This window comes from Gorilla gorilla, chromosome 15 (assembly GCF_029281585.2).
Source record: "Gorilla gorilla gorilla isolate KB3781 chromosome 15, NHGRI_mGorGor1-v2.1_pri, whole genome shotgun sequence".
NCBI lineage: Eukaryota > Metazoa > Chordata > Mammalia > Primates > Hominidae > Gorilla > Gorilla gorilla.
In genome coordinates, this window is record NC_073239.2 from 110,137,222 (window position 1) to 110,165,071 (window position 27,850).

Below are 27,850 nucleotides of genomic sequence, written 5' to 3' on the forward strand. Positions count from 1 at the left end.
CCCAACCAGTTTTTTCTTTAATGATTGTATAGAGATAACAGTACTATAATAAATAAGTTAAATGTTAGAAACATCAGCATAAACTAAACAAAGATAATTTCTGACCATCCATAACTTTTTCTAGTTGGCATTGTTTTGATTGCCCAAGAGTACTTAGTGGAAGGCTGCTTGCTGTTCCAAGTAAAACAATATTTCAAGGATATGAAAAAGTGTGTAAATTGAGTTTCACTTAAATTATTTCACAATAAAAGTGATTCATAAAAGTTGATTAGGCCGGGCATGGTGGTTCACGCCTGTAATCCCAGCACTTTGGGAGGCAGAGGTGGGCAGATCCCTTGAGTCCAGGAGTTCTAGACCAGCCTGGGCAACGTGGTGAAACCATCTCTACAAATACAAAAAAATTAGCCGGGTGTGCTGGTGCATGCCTGTGGTCCCAGCTATTTGAGAGGTTGAGGTGGGAAGATCACCGAAGCCTGGGACTCGGAGGTTGCAGTGACAGTGAGCCACGATCGTGCCACTGCACTCCAGCCTGGGTGACAGAGTGAAACCGTCTAAAAGTAAAAATTAAAAAAAAAAAAAAAGAAAAAAAGGCTACGCACGGTGGCTCACGCCTGTAATCACAGCACTTTGGGAGGCTGAGGCGGGCGGGTCACGAGGTCAGGAGTTCGAGACCAGCCTTACCAACATGGTGAAACCCCATCTCTACTAAAAATATAAAAATTAGTCAGGCGTGGTGGTGCGCACCTACAATCCCAGCTACTCAGGAGGCTGAAGCAGGACAATTGCTTGAACATGGGAGGTGGAGGTTGCAGTGTGCCGAGATCGCACCATTGCACTCCAGCCTGGGCAACAGAGCAAGACTCCATCTGAAAAAAAAGTTGACCCTGGGAAAAAAAAAAAATTGACCTGGCGTGGTGGCTCATGCCTGTAATCCCAGCACTTTGGGAAGCCAAGGTGGGTGAATCACCTGAGGTCAGGAGTTCGAGACCAGCCTGACCAACATGGTGAAACCCCATCTCCACTAAAAATACAAAATTAGCTGGGCGTGGTGGCACATGCCTGTAATTTCAGCTACCTGGGAGGCTGAGGCAGAAGAATTACTTGAATCCGGGAGGCAGAGGTTGCAGTGAGCCAAGATTGTGTCTCTGCACTCTGGCCTGGGCAACAAGAGTGAAACTCTGTCTCAAAAAAAAAAAAAGAAAAAAAAAGTTGATCTTCTCTCACCTTTTATCAGCTTAAAAAAAATCTAAGGGCTATTTATGTAACCCAGTTTGTCAATGGTTAGCTCTGTAATCTGAGGGCAAATACTTATCCTTAGATTTATCTCTGAAATAAATCACATAATTTGTAAAGTGACTTCCAACTCTAAAATTCCATGACTATTTGTATTTTACTAGGTACATGCTACTTGATTTCTTTGCATTGAAGCTATCTAAATCAGGAAGGATGCACAGCAAATAAAAATGCCTTAGTCCTACTGACGAGCAGAAAAGAAACACACACACATACATATTTTAGGAATATATATTTTTAAAAGGATTCAAAAATCTTTTTAAAGCAAAATCAAAGTATGGCTACAGGAGGAGAGGAAATATCCAAATTGTAATCAATGCAGATTGTTTACTTAAGGCCTTATATTTGTACCTGTATAAATACCATATCACAGCACAAAAACATACCCCCTCTGGCTCTCTTAAGGTACATGATAAATCAGACTAATGCACATTCATCAAGTGGCATCATCTCAGGATATGTGCATATTTGACGTGGGTATGAATTCAGGGTTTCCTTGGGTCTCTTTCAAGGACTCTCCTTTCTCTTCGGTATTTCTATTTCCTTATTTTCCTTCTGTTTATGAAGAACTGTTATTTTTATATTTAATGCCCAATTTTCACCACTTGTTCATGTCAGTTCTCTGAAATGTTACTGCCTATGAACCGTGACATGTACTCTTTATAACAGAACCAGAAGTTAAAAGATGTAGACATCACACAAATCAATGATTATTTTAAAAACAGAAAACAATGATAAAAATTCAGTTGCCAACTTAGAGGATTTTATACATTATGAAGTGTTCTATTTTCCTTCCAGGGTCTGAAATTTATTTCTCAAGAAAACAGATTTTATTTCTAAGCCTTTACTGTCTTTGCTAGAAACAGAAAAACCAGTTTTCTCTTTGACAAAATTGTCCCAGGACAACAACACAAATGCTTTTCCAAATTAGAGCATAAGTCTTCCTTAAATGTCCTAGTGTGACAGTAAGGATACAACAGCCATCTTTTAAATGTCATGAAGGCTATTGTTAAGACGGTGTTTTTGGCCTTTTTGCAGATGGTCCATCGAAGTTAGTTCTGTTATCAATGTTATTTTCATCTTCTGCATCATCTTCATCATCACCTTTTAAAATAAATATTTGTTGTATGACAATACGTTCTATGGCTGAAAGAAATATATATAGCTAAAGTGGTTGATAACGAGACTATTTCACTTTAGGGATTAATAAAACCTGCACATTTTAGATTAAAATGATTTTGAGAATTTCAGTGTTTAAAATCTTTATTTTCTATCACTTTCCTCTTTGGAAATATTAGTTCATTCATCATAAAATCCACTCTTTTTTTCTTTTTTTTTTTTGAGATAGTCTTGCTCTGTCGCCAGGCTGGAGTGCAGTGGCGCGATCTCAGCTTACTGCAACCTCCGCCTCCGGGGTTCAAGCGATTCCTCTGTCTCAGCCTCCCAAGTAGCTGGGATTATAGGCACGCGCTACCACGCCCAGCTAATTTTTTGCATTTTAGTAGAGACGAGGTTTCACCATGTTGGCCAAGATGGTCTTGTTCTCCTGACCTCATGATCCACCCGCCTCGGCCTCCCAAAGTGCTGGGATTACAGGTATGAACCATTGCAGCCAGCCAAAATCCACTCTTTTAAAGTGTACGGCCTAGTGGTTTTTAGTATATTCACTAGCTTGTGCAACCATCACCTAGAACACTTTCATCACTCCAAAGAGAAATGATATGCCCATTAGCAGTCGCTTTCCATTCCCCTCAGCCTTCGGCAACCACTAATCTACTTTTTTTCCCCCTTATTAGAGATAGGGTCTTGCTATGTTGCCCAGCTAGACTCAAACTCCCAGGTTCAAGTGATCCTCCTGTCTCAGCCTCTAGAGTAGCTGGGACTACAGGTGCCCACCACTGCAGCTGGCTCACTAATCTACTCTATCTCTATGGATTTGCCTATTCTGTACATTCATATAAACAAAATCATGCAACATGTACCCTTTTGTGTCTGGCTCTCACTTAGCATAATGTTTTCAAGGTTCATTCATGTTGTAGCACATGTTAATACTTCATTACTTTTTATTGCTAATAATAGTCCATTGTATGGATATACCACATTTTGTTAATGCACTCATCAGTTGATGGATATTTGCATTATTTCTATTTTTTAAAATTATCATTTTTAGAGATGAAGAGATGAGGCCTCACTCTGTCCTCCAGGCTGGAGTGCAGTGGAGCAATCAGCCCACTGCAGCTTCAAACTCTTGAGTTCACATGATCCTCCCACCTCCTAAAGGCGCAACACCAAGCCCAGCCAATTGTTGTTTCCACGTTTTAGCTACTATAAATGCTGCTGTTATCAACATTCATGCGTAAGTTTTTGTGTGAACATACGTTTCCAGTTTTCTTGGGAGGACTACCAGTGGAACTGCTGGGTCATATGGTAACTTCATGTCAACTTTTTGAGGAGCTACCAAACTCTTTTTCCCAGTGGTTACACTGTTTTACATTTCCACCAACAATGTACAAGGTCTCCAATTTCTTCACATTCCAGCCAACACTTGTTATTGTTCTTTTTGATTATAGCCAACATCCATATTATCAAGATGTATTTCCCAAGATGGAAGGAAAGTACAGTTTAAGCTCTTCTTACAGAATTGTAAATCCTGACTCTAATATCTAGTTCTTGGGTTTTTCAGCTCAGGATGGTTAAAATGTACCTGCCTGGCCAGGTGTGGTGGCTCACGCCTGTAATACCAGCACTCTGGGAGGCTGAGGCGGGTGGATCACGAGGTCAGGACTTTGGGACCAGCCTGGCCAACACAGTGAAACCCTGTCTCTACTAAAAATACAAAATTAGCTGGGAGTGGGGGCGGGCGCCTGTAATCCCAGTTACTCCGGAGGCTGAGACAGGAGAATCGCTTGAACCGGGGAGGCAGAGGTTGCAGTGAGCCAAGGTTGTGCCACTGCACTCAAGCCTGAGTGACAGAGCTAGACTCCATCTCAAAAAAAAAAAAAAAGTACCTGCCTATTTCTGCATTCGAGGCAATTTTTTAAAAATAATGCAGTTAAACTTCATGTTTCTACTTTCAAACTGCACCTACAAAACTGGAAAGGCAAGGGAGTCTCTGGGAGTTAATACGTGATAAAATGAAGTCTGTCCCAGTCTTTGGAACCTGTTCCTACTCTGCGATAGATTGTACTCTTCCAAGTATGTCTGTAGTTTCACACCTGATAAAACTTCTTTTTATTCAACACCCAGCTCAAAAGTCTTATCCTTTCTGAAGACTTCCTAGGGTGTCTGGGTTTGCAACAGTTACAGAGGACCAACAGAACCACTTTCACTTTTTTTTTCTTTTTTTTTGAGACGGAGTCTCGCTCTGTCGCCCACGATAGAGTGCAGTGGCGCGATCTCGGCTCACTGCACCCTCTGCCTCCAGGGTTCAAGCGATTCTTCTGCCTCAGCCTCCCGAGTAGAGCGGCTGGGACTACAGGAGCATGCCACCACGCCCAGCTAATTTTTGTATTTTTAGTAGAGACAGGGTTTCACCATATTGGCCAGGCTTGTCTCGAACTCCTGACCTCGTGATCCGCCTGCCTCGGTCTCCCAAAGTGCAGGGATTACAGGCGTGCGCCACCAGCCCGGCCCACTTCCACTTTTAATAAGAGTGTCTGCCTGTCTAGTCCACTTGTGTTTCACAACGGCAGGAACTGAGTCGCATTCACCTCATTCTTCCTCCAGGGCTCAGCTCAGGGTTTGGCACATAATAGTAGGCATTCGACACGTTTTTTTGTGAAATAAATGAAATAGTGATGAGTTGTGGAAACGCTTGAGTAGAAGCAGCCCAAATAAATATAGTGATAAATGCCAACAATTTTTATTTTTTAAATTATTTTAAAAATAATTATAGAAAAGGGGTCTCGATATGTTGCCCTGGCTGTTCTGGAACTCCTGACCTCAAGTGATCCTCCTGCCTCGCCCTCCCAAAGTGCTGGGATTACAGGCGTGAGCCCCACTTCGCCTAGCCCGCCAAAAATTTTTAGATGCAATTCTTCTTTCCTCGAGGCTCACTTTGTCCAAGTCTGCCACTCTACATGGGCTCCCCAAGCCAATTTCCCCTGGGCGCCCGCCCCGTCCTCCGGTCGCTGCAGCACCGTCTCAGAGCTCACCGTCCAAGTCCTCGTCTGGAGCCGCCGCCACCCGGTGCTGCACTTCCCCCTGTACCAGAGGGTCGAATAATTCCGTTACCATGTCCTTCATCTGGGCCACGCCAGACAACAGGCCCTGGAAAGGGTCGCCGTCACCCGGCGCCTCACAGGACACCCGCAGCTTCTGCGGCTTCCCTTCCTGCCCGACGTACTCTCCCAGCAGCTCCATGGTGACCGCTAAGCTTCCAGAACACGACACCGGGAAGCGCCACCCGGAGGCGGAAATCAGCCCGCGGCCGGCGCAGGCGGGAGAAGGGAGAGGAGTGACATCCGTTTGTCGGAAGTCGCTCCTCCCCCTTCCTTCGCTTTTTTTCCTTGTCATTGGTTCCTGGCACTCGGGCCCCACCTCCTCCGGCTACGCCCCTCGCGGCCGCTTTTCCCGCCTCCGCCGGGGCCGAGCCGCTGTTCGGCTGACAGTTGAGGATGGCTGGAGCCGAGGGCGCCGCTGGGCGGCAGTCGGAGCTGGAGCCCGTGGTATCGTTGGTCGACGTCCTTGAGGAGGACGAGGAGCTGGAGAATGAGGCGTGCGCTGTCCTGGGCGGCAGCGACTCCGAGAAGTGCTCCTACTCTCAGGTGGGCGCGCGGCCCGGGCCTCCTCTCCCCCGGCTCCCGCCGAACCTCCCCTTCCCGGCCCGGCTGTCCCTATTCCCGCCTTGCCGCAGTCGTCTCCCCAGTGGTGGTCCGGGGCCGCCTTTAGTCTGCCGCTTCCTCACCCCAAGCCCACCCTTCCCTTTTATCCCCAACCTCCTGGGCCCTCTTCAGCCTGTGTCCAGCAGGGGCCCCCCTCTCCCCTCTCTCCAACTCTGTCCGGCCCGCCAGGAAGGGCCCTGGAGCAGCTGCTCTGTCCGTCCTCTCCAGCCTCTTCTTGGTGCACCACTGCTTTTCACGAAACCACCCCGCGACCTCTCAGATCCAGACATCTTTGTCCCTGATTTTCCCATCCTAAGATTATTTATTTATTTATTTATTTATTTATTTATTTATTTATTAGGGACCGAATGGGAGAGTCAGGTTTAAGAGATTTTCAAATCCATAGGGATTTGCGGTGAGCTCCTTGACAGCTAGTTCCTCTGCAATTTAGTTGGACAAGTGCTAGCTAGTACTTTTTCTTTCTTTCTTTTTTTGGCAAAATGAAGCAAGTACCCATGTCTATCTGCAGTCTGCCCCCCTCCCCTGGAAATAGACCGGAAACAGAACAGCAAGTGGCTCTGGCAAAGGAGGGGAGAGAGGAGAAAAGGATCTATTTGGCATTTGGAAGACGTTGTGAGTGAGCAAGTGTTTGAGGGGGTGTGATGTGGTGTTTAGTGACTCACCCTATACTTCGAGGTACAAAAATGGAAAAGGATGGGTAGGAAGAAGACTGACAAAGGATGAGAATTGGTAGGAAGAAGGGTTACCTATGAAGAGGGGTGGATTGGAACACTGGAGAGATGAGGGGAGACACTTGCATTCATTATGTGGTATGAACTGAGATCATAATACCAGTTCTCGTTGTTGACCAAGGTTAGTTTACACTGCAAAGTGCTAGATTGTTGAATAAACCTGGTATCCAGACATAGCCCCAGGTATTTTAAAACCTTTGGTCACCACTAAAACAATTTTTCCCCTGCTTTCCTTAAAAAAAAAAAAGAAAAAAGTTATGTCTATATGTAAACTATTTTTGAAGTGTAGTTACCTTTCTAAAATGGATTCCTTAATATTTTCTTTGTGGTAAAAAAAAAATACGGAAATTTGCACAAGTCATGTACACAGCTTGAAAGGAAAGTGTGCGTGTTCCCACAACCCAGATCAACAAACAGAACATTAGGAGTGCAAAAGGCTTATTGGAATAGAACTTAAAAAAAAAAGAAAGAAAGAAAAAGAAATAGAACCTTACTGGCATCCTGGAAGCCTCCTTATCTATCTTCCTCCTTCCTAGAGGAAGGTAACTATACCTATTATACATATTCACTTTTTTTTTTTTTTTTTTGAGATGGAATTTCACTCTTGCCACCCAGGCTGGAGTGCAATGTCATGATCTCCGCTCACTGCAACCTCCACCTCCTGGGTTCAAGTGATTCTCCTGTCTTAGCCTCCCGAGTAGCTGGGATAACAGGCGCCCGCCATCACGTCCAGCTAATTTTTGTATTTTTAGTAGATGGGGTGTTCTAGAGATGAGGTTTTCACCACGTTGACCAGGTTGGTCTTGAACTTCTGACCTCAGGTGATCTGCCCACCTTGGCCTCCCAAAGTGCTGGGATTACAGGCGTGAGCCACCGTGCCCAGCCTACATATTCACTTTTTAACATTTTGTCACATTTGTTTTATCTCCTTTTCTACTTAAAATTTGCTGTTTTAAAATTTTGAACTATTTAAAAATAAGTTGCAGACACGATGACACTATACCTCTAAATACTTCAGCATGCATCTCCTAAAAATCAAAGGGATTCTTTGCATGTGTTGATTCTTTCTTTGGTAGATTTACAAACATTTTCCAGGATGAAAGTGTGATGTTACTTACATAAACCTATACATATGCTCCTGTGTTTTCACATATTAAAATGATTAAACAGATCCATTTATTCACAGCTGATTGACAAATTCAGACTTCCTATCACTTTAAGAAAAAAGTGCTGGCTTGTATCGTGGCTAATGCTTGTAATCCCAGCACTTTGGAAGGCCAAGGCAGAGAATTGCTTGAGCCCAGGAGTTTGAGACCAGCCTGGGCAACATAGCAAGACTTCATCTCTGCAAAAAATAAATAAGGAAGAAAGAAAAAAGTGCTTGCATGAAAAAAAGCACTAGTATAAAAATGAAACATGCAACGCAACTGTGTTTTGGTTGATGCTCTGTTGTGTAAACTTTTTAGTCTTAATGGTTTTTACAGAAAGATCTTGACCACAGATAATCTGATTTTAATTATTTTTCAGTTCCTAGTGTGGGTATTAGGTAAACCGTGCTACTACATTAATTCTCTTTTCCATTTTGGGGGCTTTCAGGGCTCAGTAAAGAGACAAGCACTATATGCCTGTAGTACCTGCACCCCAGAGGGAGAAGAACCAGCAGGAATTTGTTTAGCTTGCAGTTATGAATGTCATGGAAGTCACAAACTATTTGAGCTATACACAAAAAGGTAAACATAGTCAAGAGATTGTTACTAAATGCTTTTGAAGTATAGATTCTTTCCCATCTACACTTTTTCCTAATCTTGTTTTTTCATGCAAAGCAGTTGTACACTAATGAAATTTATTTATTTATTTATTTATTTATTTTGACACAGAGTCTTGCTCTGTCACCCAGGCTGGAGTGCAGTGGTGTGATCTAGGCTCACTGCAAGCTCCGCCTCCCGGGTTCACGCCATTCTCCTGCCTCAGCCTCCCGAATAGCTGGGATTAAAGGCTCCCACCACCACGCCCGGCTAATTTTTTGTATTTTTAGTAGAGACAGGGTTTCACCGAGTTAGCCAGGATGGTCTCGATCTCCTGACCTCGTGATCCGCCCGCCTCAGCCTCCCAAAGTGCCGGGATTACAGGCTTGAGCCACCTCGCCCAGCACTAATGAAATTTAATGTAATTATTTTATATAATTGGAGAGAGTTGTTTCTAGAGCCTTTAAAAACATAATATGGTACAAACTCAAACCACTTATCTTTCCCTGCCATCATTTTACTTGTGTGTTTGTATGTGATATAAATATTTGCTTTTGTACATATTAATTTCCAGAATTGTGAAGTCTTACTATGTGCTTGAATGCTTGAAGAAATTTTAAATTGGATTTTGTAAAAAGAAAAATGAAATTGTTATTTCCTCCTTTTTTCAGAAATTTTCGTTGTGATTGTGGAAACAGCAAGTTTAAAAATTTGGAATGCAAATTACTTCCTGTAAGTAAGCACTGTAACTATAAATGCAGTTAGAGCAGCTGAGGTTAATATTTGCCAGAGTGGGTAAAAAACAAATACCTGTATTTTCAAAAAAAAGAAGTTCTTATGCTTATTCTTTGCAGATGGCCATTTCATTTTTTACTTTGTTAGAAAAACTATATAAACTGTTGAGAGCCTACAAGATAGATGGTAATTAATATGAAAGGTTTGGGGGAGAGATGTACTTGAAAGTAATTCAGGTTTAATTATATTGGTTGTACTTATTCTCTGAGGCTTTTAAAGCAGCGGATATGACTTAAAAACAGTAAATAGGGTCAAGAGATCGAGACCATCCTGGCCAACATGGTGAAACCCTGTCTCTACTAAAAATACAAAAATTAGCTGGGCATGGTGGCACCCAGTCATCTACTCGGTCAGCTACTTGGGAGGCTGAGGCAGGAGAATTGCTTGAACCCAGGAGGCGGAGGTTGCAGTGAGCCGAGATTGCGCCACCGCACTCCAGCTGGCAACAGAGCAAGACTCCATCTCAAAACAAACAAACAAAAACAATAAATAGGCCGGGCACGGTGGCTCACACCTGTAATCCTAGCACTTTGGGAGGCCGAGGCAGGCGGATCACTTGAGGTCAGGAGTTCAAAACCAGCTTGGCCATCATGGTGAAACCCCCCCTGTACTAAAAATACAAAAAATTATCTGGATATGGTGGTGCGTGCCTGTAATCCCAGCTACTTGGGAGGCTGAGGCAGGAGAATCGCTTGAACCCAGGAGGAGGAGGTTGCAGTTACCCGAGATTGTGCCACCGCACTCCAGCCTGGGCGACAGAGCGAGACTCCATCTCAAAAAAAAAAAGAAAAAGAAAAACCAATAAATAAGGCTGGGCGTGGTGGCTCATACCTGTAATCCCAACACTTTGGGAGGCCTAGGTGGGAGAATGGCTTGAACCCAGACCAGCCTGGGCATCATAGTGAGACCCCATCTCTATCAAAAAGAAAAAAGAAGTACCTTGAAATTCCAGGCCAATATCAGTTCACATAGATTGATAATTAATATTTATGATTAACTTTTATCTCCATTTTATTGAATAGGTGTATTTAATTTCTCCTAATTACCACAAAAAAAAACAAAAAAAAATTATTTTTTCCCTGTGTCCTGAAAAAAGTATCCCTTTAGTGGTAGTGAGTTTTTTTTTTTTCCTACTTTGAAAATTAAAGATCAGCCTCTTGGGGGAAATAATGTGAAAATGTATTGAATGCATAAATTTTATAATGTGTGAAATTATAGTTAAAATTAGACCATATTATTATTGAAATCAATATTATATTTCAGGACAAAGCAAAGGTAAATTCTGGCAATAAGTACAATGACAACTTTTTTGGATTGTACTGCATTTGCAAGAGACCTTATCCTGATCCTGAAGACGAGGTAAGAGAATTGGAAGTTAAACCTGGGAGTGCGTCCCCTCTAGCCTTGATTCCTCAACCGCTTGTCATATCCGAGCCTCTGGCTCTTCAAGAGGCAGTGTGGGATGGTGAAAGGGCTCTAGATTTATCTTTTCTTATGAATCTGGGTTGGATCTATAATTGGTACACATCTCAACCATTCTTTTCATTTTTACATCATAAGAATGAAATATTGGAGAGGACTTTCCGAAAGCCAGAGCTTCTTCCCTTCCTCTCCTTCCCTGACTGCCTCCCCCAGCCCCCAAACACTTTCTAAGAAATGACCTTCAACTTCTGTCTCTTTACGGAAAAAAATGGGGTATACAAACAGCATCCTCTTAAAAACGTCAATGAGAAGTATATGCAAAATTCAAAATGAGTTCTTCCTCACTTCTGCACCTCTTACCTCCCAGGCATAACCACTGTTAACACTTTTGGTGTGTATATTTTTAGTCCTTTTTCTGTGCACATAGAAGTGTTTGAGTGAATGTGTGTTTCAATGTGTAGTTTCCTTTCTGTTAACAGAAGTGAAAATTCTGTACACTCACTTCTGCAGCTGGCTTTTCTCACCAGTATATCATAGACATTCTTTCATGTCAACAAAACACACTTACCCCCTTCTAACTGCTGCAGAGTATCCTATAATTTCATATGCCATAAGTTAGTCAACCTAATTGTTCTTCTACAGCAGAATGGCATTGTGTAATTTTTCAATATTATAAAGAAAGCTAGAGTGAACATCCTTATACAGTAATACAACTGAGTATACTCCAAGTATTTATGTAGAATGGATCAGTATAATTGACGGATCAAAGTGTATTTGTGGCATTTAAAATTGTGATTGGCCGGGCACTGTGGCTTATGCCTGTAGTCCTGGCTACGCGGGAGGCTGAGACACAAGAATGACTTGAACCCATGGGGCAGAGGTTGCAGTAAGCCGGGATTGCGGCACTGCACTCCAGCCTGGGTGACAGAGCGAGACCCTGTCTCAAAAAATAATAATCATAATAAATAATAAAATAAAATTGTGATCATATCTGCCAAAAAAGTTGTACCAGCAACAGTATATGATAGTGTTTTTTCCCCAACACTTTTGTCAACCTTGCATATTACCAGTTCTTGAAAATTTTGCCATTCTGATAAATGAAGAACAGTATCTTTTTTTTCGTTTTTTTTTTTGAGATGGAGTCTCGCTCTGTCACCCAGGCTGGAATGCAGTGGCGCGATCTCGGCTCACTGCAAGTTCCACCTCCCGGGTTCATGCCATTCTCCTGCCTCAGCCTCCTGAGTAGCTGGGACTACAGGTGCCCGCCACCACGCCCAGCTAATTTTTTGTAATTTTAGTAGAGTCGGGGTTTCACCGTGTTAGCCAGGATGGTCTCAATCTCCTGACCTCATGATCCGCCCACCTCAGGCTCCCAAAGTGCTGGGATTACAGGCGTGAGCCACCGCGCCCAGCCGAAGAATAGTATCTTAAATTTTTTTTTCTTTCCCTGATGATAAGTGAGGTTATGCATCTTTTCATAAGTTCATTGGACATCCATAATAACCTTCTCTCTGAATTGTCCTTTCATATCCTCAGTCCATATTTTGATTGGTTTGGGTTTTGTCTGGGTATTTACCGATTTGAAAGAGTACTTTTTGTCTTTAGAGATATTAGTCTTCTGCCTTCTTCCTTGCTTTCTAATTGCGTTGGAACTATAACTATTGAACCAAATTATATAGAGGGACAGATTGAAATCTCTTTGAGTTAACAAAAATAAAACCTTAAAACTGGATTTTTTTTTCTTTTTTTTAAGACGGAGTTTTGCTCTGTCACCCAGGCTGGAGTACAGTAGTGCGATCTCAGCTCACTGCAACCTCTGCCTCCCAGGTTCAAGCGATTCTTCTGCCTCAGCCTCCTGAGTAGCTGAGATTACAGGCACTCGCCACCATGCCCGGCTAATTTGTGTATTTTTAGTAGAGACAGGATTTCAGCATGTTGGCCAGGCTAGTCTTAAACTTCTGACCTCAGGCGATCCGCCCACCTTGGCCTTCCAAAGTGCCGGGATTATAGGCGTGAGCCACCACGCCTGGCCAAAACTGGATATTTTAAGGCATGTGGTAAAGTGTTACAGCTCCTCCTGTTCCACAATATGTGCTTTTTTATTCCCTTTAAGAAGCCTACAATAGGAAAAGGACGGAACAACATTGGGATGTTAATTAACAGTTATGAGAGCCTGGGAGTAAAAGAAAATCATCCCCAAAATAGTCTATGTCCTTTGGTATATTATTTTCCTAGGGCCAGCATTTAATTATTTAATTTATTCAAATTAGAGGAGTTATCTATCGAGGTTTTTCATAACATTTACTTTTCAGTGTACTTGGCAGGATGGTTCTTCTGCAGCAGAAAGGCATTGTCTAATTTTTCAATATTATAAAGAAGGCTGGAGTGAACATCCTTATACAGTAATACAACTGAGTATTGTATTAAAGGATGGTGTGGTAAAAAGTCCCAGTTGTTACTGTCTGCACTGGTCCATTCACATTACTTGCCTGGGGCTGAGTTTTGTATAAAATGGGAATGCCCTCCTTGTCTACACAGTTTTGTGAGAATCAGATATTAAGTAACGGATGTGAAAGAGCCTTGAGATTGTTTGTAAAGTGCTTGTCTCAATGTAAGCCTTTGGAACACCAGTTCATGTAGAACAAATATTTAGTATCTTATTTTACTGTTTGCCAGGTTATTTCCATGTTCCCGAATTCAATGTAATCCTTAACAAACTGCTTTTCTCTGTTAGATTCCAGATGAGATGATCCAGTGCGTAGTCTGTGAAGACTGGTTCCATGGAAGGGTAAGGAAAATGTTCCACCTTTTGAAACCATTGTCATCACAAAAAGATAAAGGTTATATTTTACATTATAATTAGTCTTCTAAAAATAAATTCTAATGATATGATCAGTGTATTATTACCGTATTTATAAAATAATGGGCATTTTGGACAATTTGGCAATCACAAGAAAATTTTTGGTGTTCTATATTCACAGCATCTTGGTGCCATTCCCCCTGAGAGTGGGGATTTTCAGGAGATGGTATGCCAGGCCTGCATGAAACGTTGTTCTTTTTTGTGGGCTTATGCTGCACAATTGGCAGGTAGGTATCTTTGTGAAGTTGGTGTGCCACAAACTTGTGCTTGTGAAATTTGTATGTTCAATTCAGAATTTTTAGCAACTATTTTTAACTGGGCTCTGTGGTTATAAAATAGTATATGTTCTGGCCAGGCATGGTTGCTCACACCTGTAATCCCAGCACTTTGGGAGGCCAACAAGACAGGTGGATCACCTGAGGTCAGGAGTTCGAGACCAGCCTGGCCAACATGGCGAAACCCCATCTCTACTAAAAATACAAAAATTAGCCTGGCGTCACGGCGCTTGCTTGTAATCCCAGCTACTCCAGAGGCTGAGGCAGGAGAATCACTCGAACCCAGGAGGCAGAGGTTGCAGTGAGCCGAGATCACGTCACTGCAGTCCAGCCTGGGCAATAGAACAAGACTCCATCCTCAAAAAAAAAAAAAAAAAAAAAAAAAAAAGAATAGTATGTGTTCTTTCTCCACAAGGTGCATAGATTTGTTGGGATACTACCAAAAACAAATTTATACTTAAATGATATGATGCAGAGTATTGATGAGACCAGAGTTAGAGAATGGAGGAGGCAGTTTTTGAATGGGATTTTGAAAGATAAATAGAACTGAAATAAGTTGTTAATTATAACACATGGTATCAGTTGGGGAGGAGGTGGTGTCTTTGTCTGTCTGGGGTGCTAAAACAAAATACCTTAGGCTGGGTAATTTATAAACAATAGACAGATATTTCTCACAGTTCTGGAGACTGGGAAGTCCAAAATTCAGGTGCCTGCAGAGTCAGTGTTTGGTTGAGGGCCCATTCCTCATAGACGGATCCTTCTACGTGTCCGTACCTGTTAAAAGGGGCAAACAAGCTCGCTTGGGCCTCTTTTATAAGTCAGAGCCCTCGTGAATGGGATTAGTGCCTTTATAAAAGTGGACTACAGGCACACACTACCATGCCCTGCTAATTTTGTATTTTCTGTAGAGACAATGTTTCGCCATGTTGCCCAGGCTGGTCTTGAACTCCTGAGCTCAAGTGATCCAGTCATCTTGGCTTCCCAGACTGCTGGGATTACAGGCATGAGCCACCATGCCCAGTCTATCTGGTGCTTTTATTATACACTAAGAAATTAAATCAAAACAACTAATTAATGAATGTTCCTGAGGCATTAACTATCTTATTGATAATGCTTTATGTATTTCTTTATTTTTAAGGTGGCAGTTACTCATAGTATCTGCTGCTTAGGCTTCATAATTTCTTGCCTTTCTCATCTTTAGAGACCAGTTCACCATACAAACCATGAGCAGCATAGCCATACCTCCAATCTCATCCTACACTTTAGATTTGCCTTAGAGTTCTTTTGTTTTTCTGCCTTTTTTTTTTTTTTTTTTTTTTGAGACAGAGTCTCACTGTGTTATCCAGGCTGGAGTACAGTGGTGCTATCTCGGCTCACCTCAACCTTGCCTCCTGGGTTCAAGCGATTCTTGTGACGCGGCTTCCAGAGTAGCTGGGACTACAGGCACATGCCACCACACCTGGCAAATTTTTGTATTTTTAGTAGAGACAAGGCTTTACCATGTTGGCTAGGCTGGTCTCAAACTCCTGATGTCAAGTGATCCGCCCGCCTCGGTCTCCCGAAGTGCTGGGATTACAGGCATGAGCCACCACGCCTGGCCAGTTTGCCTCAGAGTTCTTAAGTGCTGCTCCCTTTCTGTTCACACCCTTTCCAGTGATCTCTCTCACTGTCCACAGATGCTGAACCTATCTATGTGTAGTTCTCATTCGTTGGGTTTTCTTTTTTTTCAAGACAGAATCTTGCTCTGTTGCCCAGGCTGGAGTGCAGTGGCACAATCTCTGCTCACTGTAACCTATGCCTCCTGGGTTCAGGCAATTCTCCTGCCTCAGCCTCCCAAGTAGCTGGGATTACAGGCATGCGCCAGCATGCCTAGCTAATTCTTCTATTTTTAGTAGAGAAGGGGTTTCACCATGTTGGCCAGGCTGGTCTCGAACTTCTGACCTCAGGTGATCCACCTGCCTTGGCCTCCCAGAGTGCTGTGATTACAGGTGTGAGCCACCATACCCAGCTTAATTGGGTTTTTTAAATTGATCTCCTGCCTCTCCCTTCATTTCCTCTCCCATCAGCAGATGGCTTCATCTCCTATTACATGGAAATGCTGGCATCCCATGTGAGCTCCCCTATCGTTTCTCTTCTCTGTCTCAGAGTATATCTGCCACTACACCCATCATTTTTTTTATTTCTTCCTCCCATAAAGAAAAGCTGTTTTTAAAAAATTACCCTTCTGTCTGTGTTTACAATTCAATCTCTTCCTCCTGCTTCTTGTATTATTCTGTCTCTAACAAGTACAGTACAATATTTTCTCCTTTATGTGTAAAGTGCTTAAGCAGTGATTGATATTTTCAAATAAACTGTTTAATTATTTGAATTCTTTGGGTTAGGCAGACATAACCTAAAGAAGCGTTGGTATTTTCTTTCTCAGTATTTCGGAGACTACGGTGGACTAATCTCTTTTTCCAGATTCTGAAATATTTTAATATCAGAAAAAGTGATTTTAGGTCAGCTGTGGTGGCTCATGCCTGTAATCCCAGCACTTTGGGAGGCCGAGGCAGGTGGATCACCTGAGGTCAGGAGTTCCAGACCAGCCTGACCAACATGGAGAAACATCGTCTCTACTAAAAATAAAAAATAGCCAGGCATGCTGGTACATGCCTGTAATCCCAGCTACTCAGGGGGCTGAGGCAGGAGAATTGCCTGAACCCAGGAGGTGGAGGTTGCAGTGAGCCAAGATCACGCCATTGCACTCCAGCCTGGACAACAAGAGTGAAACTCCATCTCAAAAAAAAAAAAAAAAAAGCAAAAGCTATTGTATGCCTGATGTGGTGGCTCACACCTGTAATCCCAGCACTTTGGGAGGCTGAGGCAGGCAGATCACTTGACATCAGGAGCTCAAGACCAGCCTGGCCAACATGGCGAAACCCCGTCTCTACTAAAAATACAAAAAATTAGCCAGTCGTGGTGGCACGCACCTGTAGTCCCAGCTACTCGGGTGGCTGAGGCATGAGAATTGCTTGAACCTGGGAGACAGAGGTTACAGTGAGTCAAGACCATGCCACTGCACTCCAGCGTGGGCGACAGAGTGAGACTCTGTCTGTAAAAAAAATAATACTAATAATAGAATAAGTGATTTTATTGTCTGTTGGGATTTTATTGTCCGTTAGGTCAGTGGATATGTGTGTATGTGTTTTTCTTTTTCTTTGAACTCACAGTAACCAAAATATCCACTGAGGATGATGGATTGGTGCGGAACATTGATGGAATAGGTGATCAGGAAGTTATCAAACCTGAAAATGGAGAGCATCAAGATAGTACCCTCAAAGAGGATGTTCCAGAACAGGGAAAGGATGATGTCCGGGAGGTTAAAGTAGAGCAGAACAGCGAACCATGTGCCGGCTCTAGTTCTGAATCTGATCTCCAGGTAATGTGTGAAGTACGAGCCATCAAGAAATAAGACTGGGCCAGGCACGGTGGCTCATGCCCGGAATCCCAGCGCTTTGGGAGGCTGAGGTGGCGGATCACCTGAGGTCACGGGTTTGAGACCAGCCTTGGCAACATGGTTAAACCTCATCTCTACTAAAATTACAAAAACTAGCCAGGCATGGTGGCACATGCCTGTAATCCCAGCTACTCAGGAGGCTGAGGCAGGAGAATTGCTTGAACCCAGGAGGCGGAGGTTACAGTGATCCGAGATCATGCCACTGCACTCTAGCCTGGGCGACAGAACGAGATTCCGTCTCAAAAAAAAAAAAGGAAAACTGAAGCGGAATTAATTCTGTAAACTTATGGCTTTGGATTTCAATTTTATCCTTTGCCCAAAGAAATCTCTTTACAAAATCTAAACTATGAAAACTATGGTAGTTTAAAAAACATGCTTCAAAACTTAATTTTATTTCAGACAGTGTTTAAGAATGAAAGCCTCAACGCAGAATCAAAATCTGGCTGCAAACTTCAGGAGCTTAAAGCTAAGCAGTTTATAAAGAAAGACACTGCCACCTATTGGCCCCTGAACTGGCGTAGCAAGTTGTGTACCTGCCAAGACTGTATGGTAAAGTATCTGATTGTGCTCAGTGTTAGCATGTTTTGTGTACTGGTGCCCCAAAATAAGAACACCTGGGGAAAAAATTCAATTTTTGTACCAGAGGAAGAAAGGAAAATAAAAAGAACACCTGAACAATATATTTACGAAATTAATGTTTAGGAGACCCTCAAAATTTTTACATTAAGCAAATTTATGACATAGTACTTACAGTTGGAATGTTTGTGGAAGAAATGGATAATTATGCAGTATTTTAAATTTACTTATTTTTAGTTTACTTATCTTTGTTATATCAAAGTTGCTTGGAAACACTGGTTGAAAGTTACAGTAAATTGGCCAGGTGCTTTGGCTCACGCCTGTAATCCCAGCACTCTGGGAGGCCAAGTTAGGTCTCAATCACCTGAGGTCAGGAGTTCGAGACCAGCCTGACCAACATGGTGAAATCCTGTCTGTACTAAAAATACAAAATTAGCTGGGCGTGGTGGCACATGCCTGTAATCCCAGCTCCTTGGGAGGCCAAGGCAGAAGAATCGCTTGAACCCAGAAGGCGGAGGTTGCAATGAGTCGAGATCATGCCATTGCACTCCAGCCTGGGCAACGAGTGAAACTCCATCTCAAAAAAAAAAAAGAAAGTTACAGTAAATCAATGGTTTTTAAATAAAGATCTCATAGACCATATGACATCTGGGAAATTGGGAGATTTCTGAAAGAAATTTAGGCAAAAAGAATAAATCCTTCTAGCAATTCTGTGTTAAAGAGGCTCCAGTTTTTCTAGGTCTTAATATTAAAAAATTACATTTTTAGTGATTCTCAGGAAATTGGCTTTCTGAGAATGATAAACAGTTCTAATGGGGAAACTTTCTTTTTTTTTTTTTTTTTTTTCCCTAAAGAAAATGTATGGAGATCTAGATGTCTTGTTCCTGACAGATGAATACGACACAGTTCTGGCTTATGAAAACAAAGGCAAGATTGCCCAGGCCACTGACAGGAGCGATCCCCTAATGGATACCCTTAGCAGCATGAATAGAGTCCAGCAAGTGGAACTCATTTGTGGTAAATACTGTGTGTGTGTGAAAATTCATAGTTGCCTTCACTATGTAAAAAAATATAAAGGCAGTAAACACCTATATTTTTAATTTAATACAAAGAATTAAAATTTTGAATTTTAAACCATTGCTTGATTTTCATATTGGTGGGTATTCGGCTGCTTTTACCATTGAATCAGAGTTACATGCTAGAATAATTACATGCTTGAGAAACCACAACATATGCTATTCTGATTAAGGGTAGATGGATGAATGCAAATTTTCCATCCATTGAAACAATTTTTGGACATTATGTGTCATGTTTTTGAGCAAGGCATGTCACCATTTTGACAGTTCTTGAGGTTGCTTCAGTGGTTCACAGGAAACCACTGGAGGCGAAAATACCCCCAAACCCTTGATTGAAGGCTTTTACATCCCCCCACCACCACCCAGCTGCAGCAGGCCAAACTTATTTCAGTGGTTTCTATCCCAGCCATTTCCACTTGGATGCCACCACTTTTATGTGCCTTTTATGGCATCAGTCATTTCTGTCTTTTATTATTTATTTATTTGTTTTGAGACAGGGTCTTGCTCTGTTGCCCAGGCTGGAGTGCAATGGTGCATTCTCGGCTCACTGCAACCTCTGCTGCCCAGGCTCAAGTGATTCTCCTGCCTCAGTCTCTCAAGTAGCTGTGACCACAGACGCATGCCACTGCGCCCCCCAAATTTTTTTTTTTTTTTTTTTTGAGATGGAGTCTCAATCTGTCACCCAGGCTGGAGTGCAGTGGCGCGATCTCGGCTCACTGCAACCTCTGCCTCCCAGGTTCAAGTGATTCTCCCGCCTCAGCCTCCCAAGTTGCTGGGATTACAGGCACCTGCCACCATGCTTGGCTAATTTACTTTGTATTTTTAGTAGAGACAAGGTTTTACCATGTTGGCCAAGCTGGTTTCAAACTTCTGACCTCAGGTGATCTACCTGCCTTGGCCTCCCAAAGTACTGGGATTACAGGCATGAGCCACCATGCCCGGTCCCCACTAATTTTTGTATTTTTAGTAGAGTCAGGGTTTCACCATGTCACCCAGGCTGGTCTCGAACTCCCGAGCTGAGGTGATCCACCTGCCTTGGCCTCCCAAAGCGCTGGGATTACAGGTGCAAGCCACTGCACCTGGCCGTGTCTTTTATTTATAATTATTAATTTCTTTTTGCCTTTATTAGAGTAAAAACTTTTCAAGGATAGAGGATGCACCTAAAAGATACTTGTAGCCCTCAAGGTACCTTGTACATAATATAAACTGTTAAGTGAGTCAGTTTGTTTGGGCTGGGCGCGATGGCTCACGCCTGTAATCGCAGCACTTTGGGAGGCCAAGGCAGGTGGATCACCTGAGGTCAGGAGTTCAAGACCAGCCTGGCTGACGTGGTGAAACCCTGTCTCTACTAAAAATACAAAAAAGTAGCCAGGCATGGTGGCGCGTGCCTGTAGTCCCAGCTACTCGGGAGGTGGAGGTTGCAGTGAGCCGAGATCGTGCCACTGCATTCCAGCCTGGGTGACAGAGTGAGACTCCATCTCAAAAAATCAATTAAATTAATATTCAACAAGTCCAAGGTTATTTCAGCTACCAGAATTCCAGAGAAATAGGAATCCCTTTTAAAAATTCTTAATCTTTATGGGATTAGGATATCTCTGCTTTTTGTGCTTTTTAAAAAATTTTGCTTTTTTTTTTTTAATGAAAAAGGGTCTCATATCAACATGGTAGACGTACAGATAATTTGGGAACGAGTTTCTTTGCAGCTTTCACTTAAGAAAATTTTTATTTAGACTACATTATTAACAGACTCAGGTGTCAGTGGCAAAGAATATTTTGTTTTTGAAAGCAAATGGTTTATCTAAACTTAAATACTTTTGTGGTTTTGATTTAGAATACAATGATTTGAAGACTGAACTTAAAGACTATCTCAAGAGATTTGCTGATGAAGGCACGGTATGTTGAGTTAAAGAATTCTAATCATAGCCCTGTAAGTTTTGAATGAAGGGTTTATTTCCTTTGACGATTAAAAATGACTGCGACTGGCGGGGTGCGGTGGCTCACACCTGTAATCCCAGTACTTTGGGAGGCCAAGGTGGGTGGATCACAAGGTCAGGAGTTCAAGACCAGCCTGGCCAATATGGTGAAACCCCATCTCTACTAAAAATACAAAAATTAGCCAGGCGTGGTGATGGGCGCCTGTAGTCCCAGCTACTACGGTGGCTGAGGCAGGAGACTCACTTGAACCCAGGAGGCGGAGGTTGTAGTGAGCCGAGATCACGCCACTGCACTCCAGCCTGGGCGACAGAGCAAGACCCTATCTCAAAAAAAAAAAAAATGACTGTGACTTAAGTGGGTACTTGAGAGTTGAATTCAGGGACTGTTTTGAGCAAATTGGCAGGCTAAGGGAAATGAATAAGAGGTAGTGAAACATCGGAGTTACATTGGCAGTCCTTACCAACCCCAGCTAAGCCGGGAGGAATGATGGGAGGGCGCAGTCGCACAGCCTCTGAGAGAGTACTTGTAGCTTAGCAGAAGGTCATTGGAAGGAATCCGCAGTACTGATTCTGCTGATCCTGACCTTGAAGCATGGATCTTTGGGAGGGGGAGGGGAAAATGACTGGACAGGAAAAATTAACACCAGATGCATTTTCTGGAATTCTAAGTTCCATAGTTTAGAATAGAAACTGGGCATGGTGGCCGGGTGCAGTGGCTCACGCCTTAATCCCAGCACTTTAGGAGGCTGAGGTGGGTGGATCACCTGAGGTCAGGAGTTCAAGAGCAGCCTGGCCAACATGGTGAAACCTTGTCTCTACAAAAATACACAAATTAGCTGGGTATGAGGGCGGGTGCCTGTAATCCCAGCTACTCCGAGGCTGAGGCAGGAGAATCGCTTGAACCCCACAGGTGGAGGTTGCAGTGAGCCAAGATTGTGCTATTGCACTCCAGCCTGGGTGACAGAGCAAGACTCCATCTCAAAAAAAAAAGAAAAAGAACTGGGCATGGCGGCTTGTACCTGTAGTTTCAGCTACTTGGGAGGCTGGCTTGAGCCCTGCTTTCTTAGAAGATGTCATCTCTGTCTACCTACTTTAGGTCATTTTTTCCTTTTTTTTCTTTTTTGGGGTGGGGGGCGTTCCTGAGTTTATTTGGGGCACACCCGGGCGAGGGCCCTGCCCCTAGAAGAAGGTGTTGGGCCTCTTGGTGGTGAAACGTGGCTTGGGCTGACGGGCAGGACCCGGTGGGGCAGCGGGAAACTTGATCTTGGAGTCGTGGAACTGCTTGATGGCCAGCCGGCTGGCGGCACTTGCTGGCTGCGATCTCCTCCACCTTCAGGATCTCGATGGAATGGGCCCAGGTGCGGTGCCGGGCGCCCATAGACCTCTCGGTAGCACTGGGTAACAGCGCCCACGGTGGTCAGGTCCCGGTATTCCCGGTACATGTTGGGGGCGCCGCTCCGGGAGTCATAGCTCAGCCAGATGCCGAAGTTCTTGACCCGCAGTGGGGACTTCTCAAACACCTGCCCACAGTAGACAATCTCCCCTGGACACTTCTTCATCTTCTTTAACTGAGATACGAAGTACCAGAAGTCCCGGGACTTGGCGACGACGTGATTAGGCACAAAGATTCGCATGTGGTAGAGGGGCGGTGTGGCATTTAGGGGTGGGCAGGCAGTGACCCACCACCTTGTACTCTCTTAGTGTGCCCGAGGCCTTCATGGCGTCCTCTCCGCGCTCGCCACCACCCGCAAAAGGTTAGGTCGTTTTTTTCTTTGTCATAGATGTGGGAAGAACATTTAACTGCCTGAATTTCTGGACAGAGTCACAGTGCTGCCTGCTGCCTTTCTGCAAAATGAATTGTAAAGTTAAAAGAGCCTTCTTCTAAGTGGTTTTCTCAGTTTTTAGAGACTTCTTCACTATCACTGAGAACAATTCCTACTTCCTTACAGTTCTTTTTTTTTTTTTTTTTTGAGATGGAGTCTTGCACTGTCGCCTAGGTTGGAGGGCAGTGGCGTGATCTCGGCTCACTGCAACCTCCGCCTCCCAGGTTCATGCCATTCTCCTGCCTCAGCCTCCCAAGTAGCTGGACTACAGGCACCCGCCACCACGCCCGGCTAATTTTTTGTATTTTTAGTAGAGATGGGGTTTCACCGTGTAAGCCAGGATGGTCTCGATTTCCTGACCTTGTGATCCGCCCACCTTGGCCTCCCAAAGTGCTGGGATTACAGGCATGAGCCACCTCGCCCGGCCTTCCCTACAGTTCTTAAAACTTAATGTAGTTATTCTTGTTTCTGTTGCAGAGACTATCCTCTGGTTAATACAGATTCAAGCTTCTTTGGTGCTAGAACTAAGAATGTTCATGGGTGTAATGGGGCACTCTGCCTCAGTGTGGTAACCTCTGAACTGTCAATGGACATTCGAGGTGTTTCAAATAGTGTGCAGGCATGCCCTCTTGATGCTGGTGCTGTTGCACCTCCACTCTTTTGTGGTTGGTTTTCTTTATTAATTTTATCACAAACATATGCTTAAAATTACGTAAAAGAAAAAAGTTAGGCATGTTCTTTTTCATGCACATTGGAGACTTTTACTCAAGGTCTTCACGGGTATCTTCAACATCCGGGTCCTTGTTATCACTAACGCCACTCTTTAGGAGTCTTTAGGAGAGAATTTTTTATCTGACCAGATAATTTAAAAGGTTAGAAAAATGTGGTATTTTTGTTGTATGTTCCATGACATTACTAACCAGATCTTCACAGAAAAAGAAACAAAACCTCACGTTGCCATAAAGCTTATCTGCTTTGGTTGTATTTGTCCATAGGGATAATGTTAATAAGTTCTATCTGTTCTTAGATGGTGGACTGCCTTTTATTTAATGTTTGTATCTAACAAAACAAAAACAAAAAACAAAAAAAAACCACTTAGACTGGGCGCAGTGTCTCATGCCTGGAATCCCAGCACTTTGGGAGGCTAAGGTGGGAGGATTGCTTGAGCCCAGGAGTTCAAGACTAGCCTGGGCAAGATGATGAGACCCCGCCTCTACAAAAAAAAAAAAAAAAAAAAAAATAGGCTGGCATGGTGACGTGTGCCTGTGGTCCCAGCTACTTGGGAGGCTGAGATCGGAGGATCACTTGAGCCCAGGAATTTGAGGCTCCAATGAGCTATCATCACACCTCTGTACTCCAGCCTGGGTGACAGAGCGAGACCCTGTCTCTAAAAAGCAATAATAATTAATAAACTTAGAAACTACACATTTTCTGAAATAAATTAAAAAACTGATTTGTTATTGAACCCAAGTATTTATTCACTAGCATTTCTACTCTGCACGTTAGCTGTGACCATTTGAGGATATCCAGAAACCAAAAGCTGCACAGTCTCATTTGTGTGTTGTTAGGTCTCCTCCTACAGTATCCTTGCTAGAGATATTTCCTTTTACTTACGGGCTTTCTGTGGCTAATGTTTGTAATCCAGGGTAGGGACAGATCCTTCATTTTGCAACTTGCAAGTATCCTATTTATTAGCATTTTGTTAAGTGTAAATTCCTGTGCCATTTAGCCAAGTACATTAGAATTTTGAGCTGCAGTCATTTCAGGATGTGTTCAGCCTCTGCATCCTGAATCTGTTAGGGGTTTGGATTCCTCACTGGTTGAGCAGCAGTATTACTGTTGGTGCTTATGAAACTGGTGTATCAGCTACTGGTCTGAGAAAATTATTCCAAGTTAGCATTATTCCAAGTTGCTATTTTGAGTATGGTAGCCACACTTACTAGGGAATGAGAGGGAAGTTTTCACTTTATACCCCTCTTTCTTACTTTCTCTTTATCTCTTTCCCTTTTTGCTCGAATTCATTCACGTGCTCTATTTTTTCTTTCTCTTTCCTTCACTCTCCTTGTCTCACTGTCCTTCTTTCCTAACAATAAGCATGTGTTACCTTAGTAAAAAATAAACATTCTGGGTGTCATGGCTCACACCTGTAATCCCAGCATTCTGAGAGGAAGCGGGAGGATCACTTGAGCTCAGAAGTTTGAGACCAGCATGGATAATATAGTGAGACCTCGTATCTACACAAAATTTAAAAATTAGCCAGGCGTAGGCTGGGCACAGTGGCTCACGCTTGTAATCCCAGCACTTTGGGAGGCCGAGGTGGGCGGATCACGAGGTCAGGAGATTGAGACCATCCTGGCTAACACGGTGAAACCCCGTCTCTACTAAAAATACAAAAAAAAAAATTAGCCGGGCTTGGTGGCGGGCGCCTGTAGTCCCAGCTACTCGGGAGGCTGAGGCAGGAGAATGGTGTGAACCCGGGAGGCAGAGCTTGCAGTGAGCCCAGATCGTGCCACTGCACTCCAGCCTGGGTGACAGAGCGAGACTTCATCTCAAAAAAAAAAAAAAAATAGAAAATGGAGATGGTATCATTAACTGCACATTAACATAATTCTTAACAGTATCATTTGACTTGTTTGTGAATGCTGTGGCCTCGTATTGCGATTCTGTTACTTAGTTCTCTTTCATAATCTTTGCTTTTCATCAACAGGTTGTTAAGAGAGAGGACATTCAGCAGTTCTTTGAAGAGTTTCAGTCAAAAAAGAGAAGAAGAGTGGATGGGATGCAGTATTACTGCAGCTAGAGTGGAGTATGAAGCTTTCTCATTCAAGCCAATGAAAATGCGCTTCCCATTCTTGGAATAAAAGAGGTGTGGTTCACATTTGGCCCCCTTTCCGTCCTCCTCTGTTTGGAGAGGCCTCGCGCTCCCTTCATTCTCTTTAGCTGCAGTAGCCACAGTGTGGATGCTGACTTCACAGCCAGCGTCCTCTGTGACTCAGCTGATGCAGCTCATTCCACAGACTTCTCCAGTGTACTCCTACTCCAGTGCACCCAGGGTTATTTGCATAGTTTTTAAGTTTGATTTTGTTTTGAGAAAGCAAATTGGTGTCTTGTTTAATGATCTGTTATTTCACTCCCAGATGTATGTGTTTTGCCACAGAGCTGTTGCCTTCCAGAACCTCCTCCGCAGGCATCATGGAAGGCTCTCTTCCCGTCACCTAGAACCTCTACAGGTCCCCTCGCCCCTATGATCGTGGTGCCTTGGGTCAAAGCTTCCTCAAGCCTGGTCTGCTCCTTCTTTCATGTCCCTGTTTTCTGAGGTTTGATCATAGCTTAGAAAGGATCTTGGGACTTGTTTTCTCTAGGCCCAACCTCCGGAGTAGCCAGGACTGATGGTTTTCTGGTCTGGATGTCTGTCACAGGCGGAGAGATTAACAGATGACAGGGTTGAGGAAGCAAACCTTTGTTATGAATTTTACTAATACAGTTCAAGTGAAATTTTCATTCATGATTCTACTGGCACTAGAATTAGAATTTCAGTACTGTAGTGCTCACAGGGCTTCCTGGAGAACATTTGCCCGTATACTAGTCCCTTCTCTGCTGCCTAGAAAACAGACCGGGTCTCACCCCTGTGAAATCTTGGTGGTTTACGAAGTCCTCTGGATTTCTTGATATTATCAGGGATATTCATAAGCATATATCAAAAATGGACCTATTTTGATATTCTGTTATGAAAATGTTATTAGAACCCCAATAAATTATTATTTTTCCCCCTTGAATCTGCTAAAGAAAACAGATCCTGACTTAGCTTACTTGTAATAAGCAGGGCAGGGAGCCCTGTTTTGGAAGAGACAGACTGTGGAAGAGATTACAAACAAGGCCCGAGGCTGCACAAATGATGAGTTTTGTGTACATAATGTTAATGTCCACCGCCACTTCCCTAACGACTATGAGATCTTTTTTTTGAAGATCCTCATGGAAGGTTGTACAGCGCCCCACATTTGAGGGGAAGGCCTTTCAGTTGATATGAGATCTCTTTAACACCCCTCAGTCTATGTAGGAAATGCCTTGTGATACATAGAGAACCCTCAGCTTCTCTCTCCCTCTGGAGGAACAAGGTCTTTCCTGACAGTCGGAGACGCACCTTGATGTATGTTAATAAAAGCATTTCAGGCTGTGGGGCCACCATGTATATTAATACTCCTTATGTGTCCAGCATCTGTGTATTCATTCGAGTGCCCAATCCCTGGATGAGATGAACTAGGCCTTATAAAAAGTCAAAGCCTCAAAGAAATGGCACAACCATGTTCTTCGGCACTCAGGCTCCTAATTACAGATCCTCACGAAGGGTGGTATGTGGAGCTGGAAGGTCTTGTGGCCACAGGACATGCTGGTGAGCCCTGAGCTGGCCTTGTGCAGAGGGCTCCGTTCAAAGGCTCGGGGTGTCTTTGAGGTTGTTTATCAAGCTGGGGAACTCTTCCAAGTCTGACAATGTTTCGAACCCTTTTTGCAAGGTTGCACTATTAGTATACCGTCATGTCCGGAAAACTTTTAATCTTCCCAAATATCTGATGTAACTACCAGAAAGTCCCTTACTTCCTATGACCAATCAGGACCAAGTCTTGGAGGTGATGTGTTACATTACGTGCAGCACAATAGTACCGATCAGTTAACTCAGCGCTGAAGGGCTTGTTTTATGAAAGGTACTATTCCTTCTTTCACATTAACTGGAAACCTCTTTTTTTACCTGTTGTTCACAACTAGTTTTCTTATCGACTGTATTGGACTGTCTCTTCTTGTAGAGACTGATTTTGGCCAACATATTAATGCATGTTTTATGCAAAACACAAATATGATATTAGTTGCTTTTAAGGAGTTCTGGCATTGTATGTGCATTTTTGTAGAAATTGTTACTGGACTTATAATTACATACTTAACTCTGATCAGGTTTCTGTAAAATTTAAATAAAACCAATACAAAATA

General features: G+C 43.2%; 2 protein-coding genes and 1 pseudogene across 3 annotated transcripts; 1 reads left to right on the top strand and 2 right to left on the bottom strand.

Moving 5' to 3' along the window:
* Window positions 1-5,746, bottom strand: GON7 (GON7 subunit of KEOPS complex). Its single transcript, XM_004055604.5, has 2 exons — window positions 5,448-5,746; window positions 1-2,397 (listed from the first exon to the last, which is right to left on the bottom strand). Exons 1-2 carry the CDS (start codon window positions 5,653-5,655, stop codon window positions 2,303-2,305), a joined length of 303 nt encoding a protein of 100 aa, XP_004055652.3. The 5' UTR covers window positions 5,656-5,746; the 3' UTR covers window positions 1-2,302.
* UBR7 (ubiquitin protein ligase E3 component n-recognin 7) lies at window positions 5,674-27,850 on the top strand. Of its 2 annotated transcripts, XM_055361281.2 has the most exons (12): window positions 5,724-6,059; window positions 6,623-6,749; window positions 8,465-8,598; window positions 9,285-9,345; window positions 10,672-10,767; window positions 13,565-13,618; window positions 13,812-13,917; window positions 17,175-17,383; window positions 17,861-18,010; window positions 18,892-19,054; window positions 20,945-21,006; window positions 25,578-27,850. In XM_055361281.2, exons 1-12 carry the CDS (start codon window positions 6,004-6,006, stop codon window positions 25,668-25,670), a joined length of 1,311 nt encoding a protein of 436 aa, XP_055217256.1. In that variant the 5' UTR covers window positions 5,724-6,003; the 3' UTR covers window positions 25,671-27,850. The 2 variants fall into 2 exon arrangements, with proteins under 2 accessions (XP_030857367.1, XP_055217256.1); XM_031001507.3 differs by lacking the exon at window positions 6,623-6,749 and having other exon boundaries at window positions 5,674-6,059.
* LOC101139164 (large ribosomal subunit protein eL20-like) lies at window positions 22,185-22,872 on the bottom strand (annotated as a pseudogene).

What these genes read in the sequence shown, in the direction of transcription:
- GON7 (XM_004055604.5), bottom strand. Translation starts at nt 5,655, where the DNA reads ATGGAGCTGCTGGGAGAGTACGTCGGGCAGGAAGGGAAGCCGCAGAAG. An exon ending in TCCAGACGAGGACTTGGACG is followed by an intron (nt 2,398 to 5,447) that starts GTGAGCTCTGAG and finishes TTATTTTAAAAG; the next exon opens with GTGATGATGAAGATGATGCA.
- UBR7 (XM_055361281.2), top strand. Translation starts at nt 6,004, where the DNA reads ATGAGGCGTGCGCTGTCCTGGGCGGCAGCGACTCCGAGAAGTGCTCCT. An exon ending in GTTCTGAATCTGATCTCCAG is followed by an intron (nt 17,384 to 17,860) that starts GTAATGTGTGAA and finishes ATTTTATTTCAG; the next exon opens with ACAGTGTTTAAGAATGAAAG. An exon ending in GATTTGCTGATGAAGGCACG is followed by an intron (nt 21,007 to 25,577) that starts GTATGTTGAGTT and finishes TTTCATCAACAG; the next exon opens with GTTGTTAAGAGAGAGGACAT.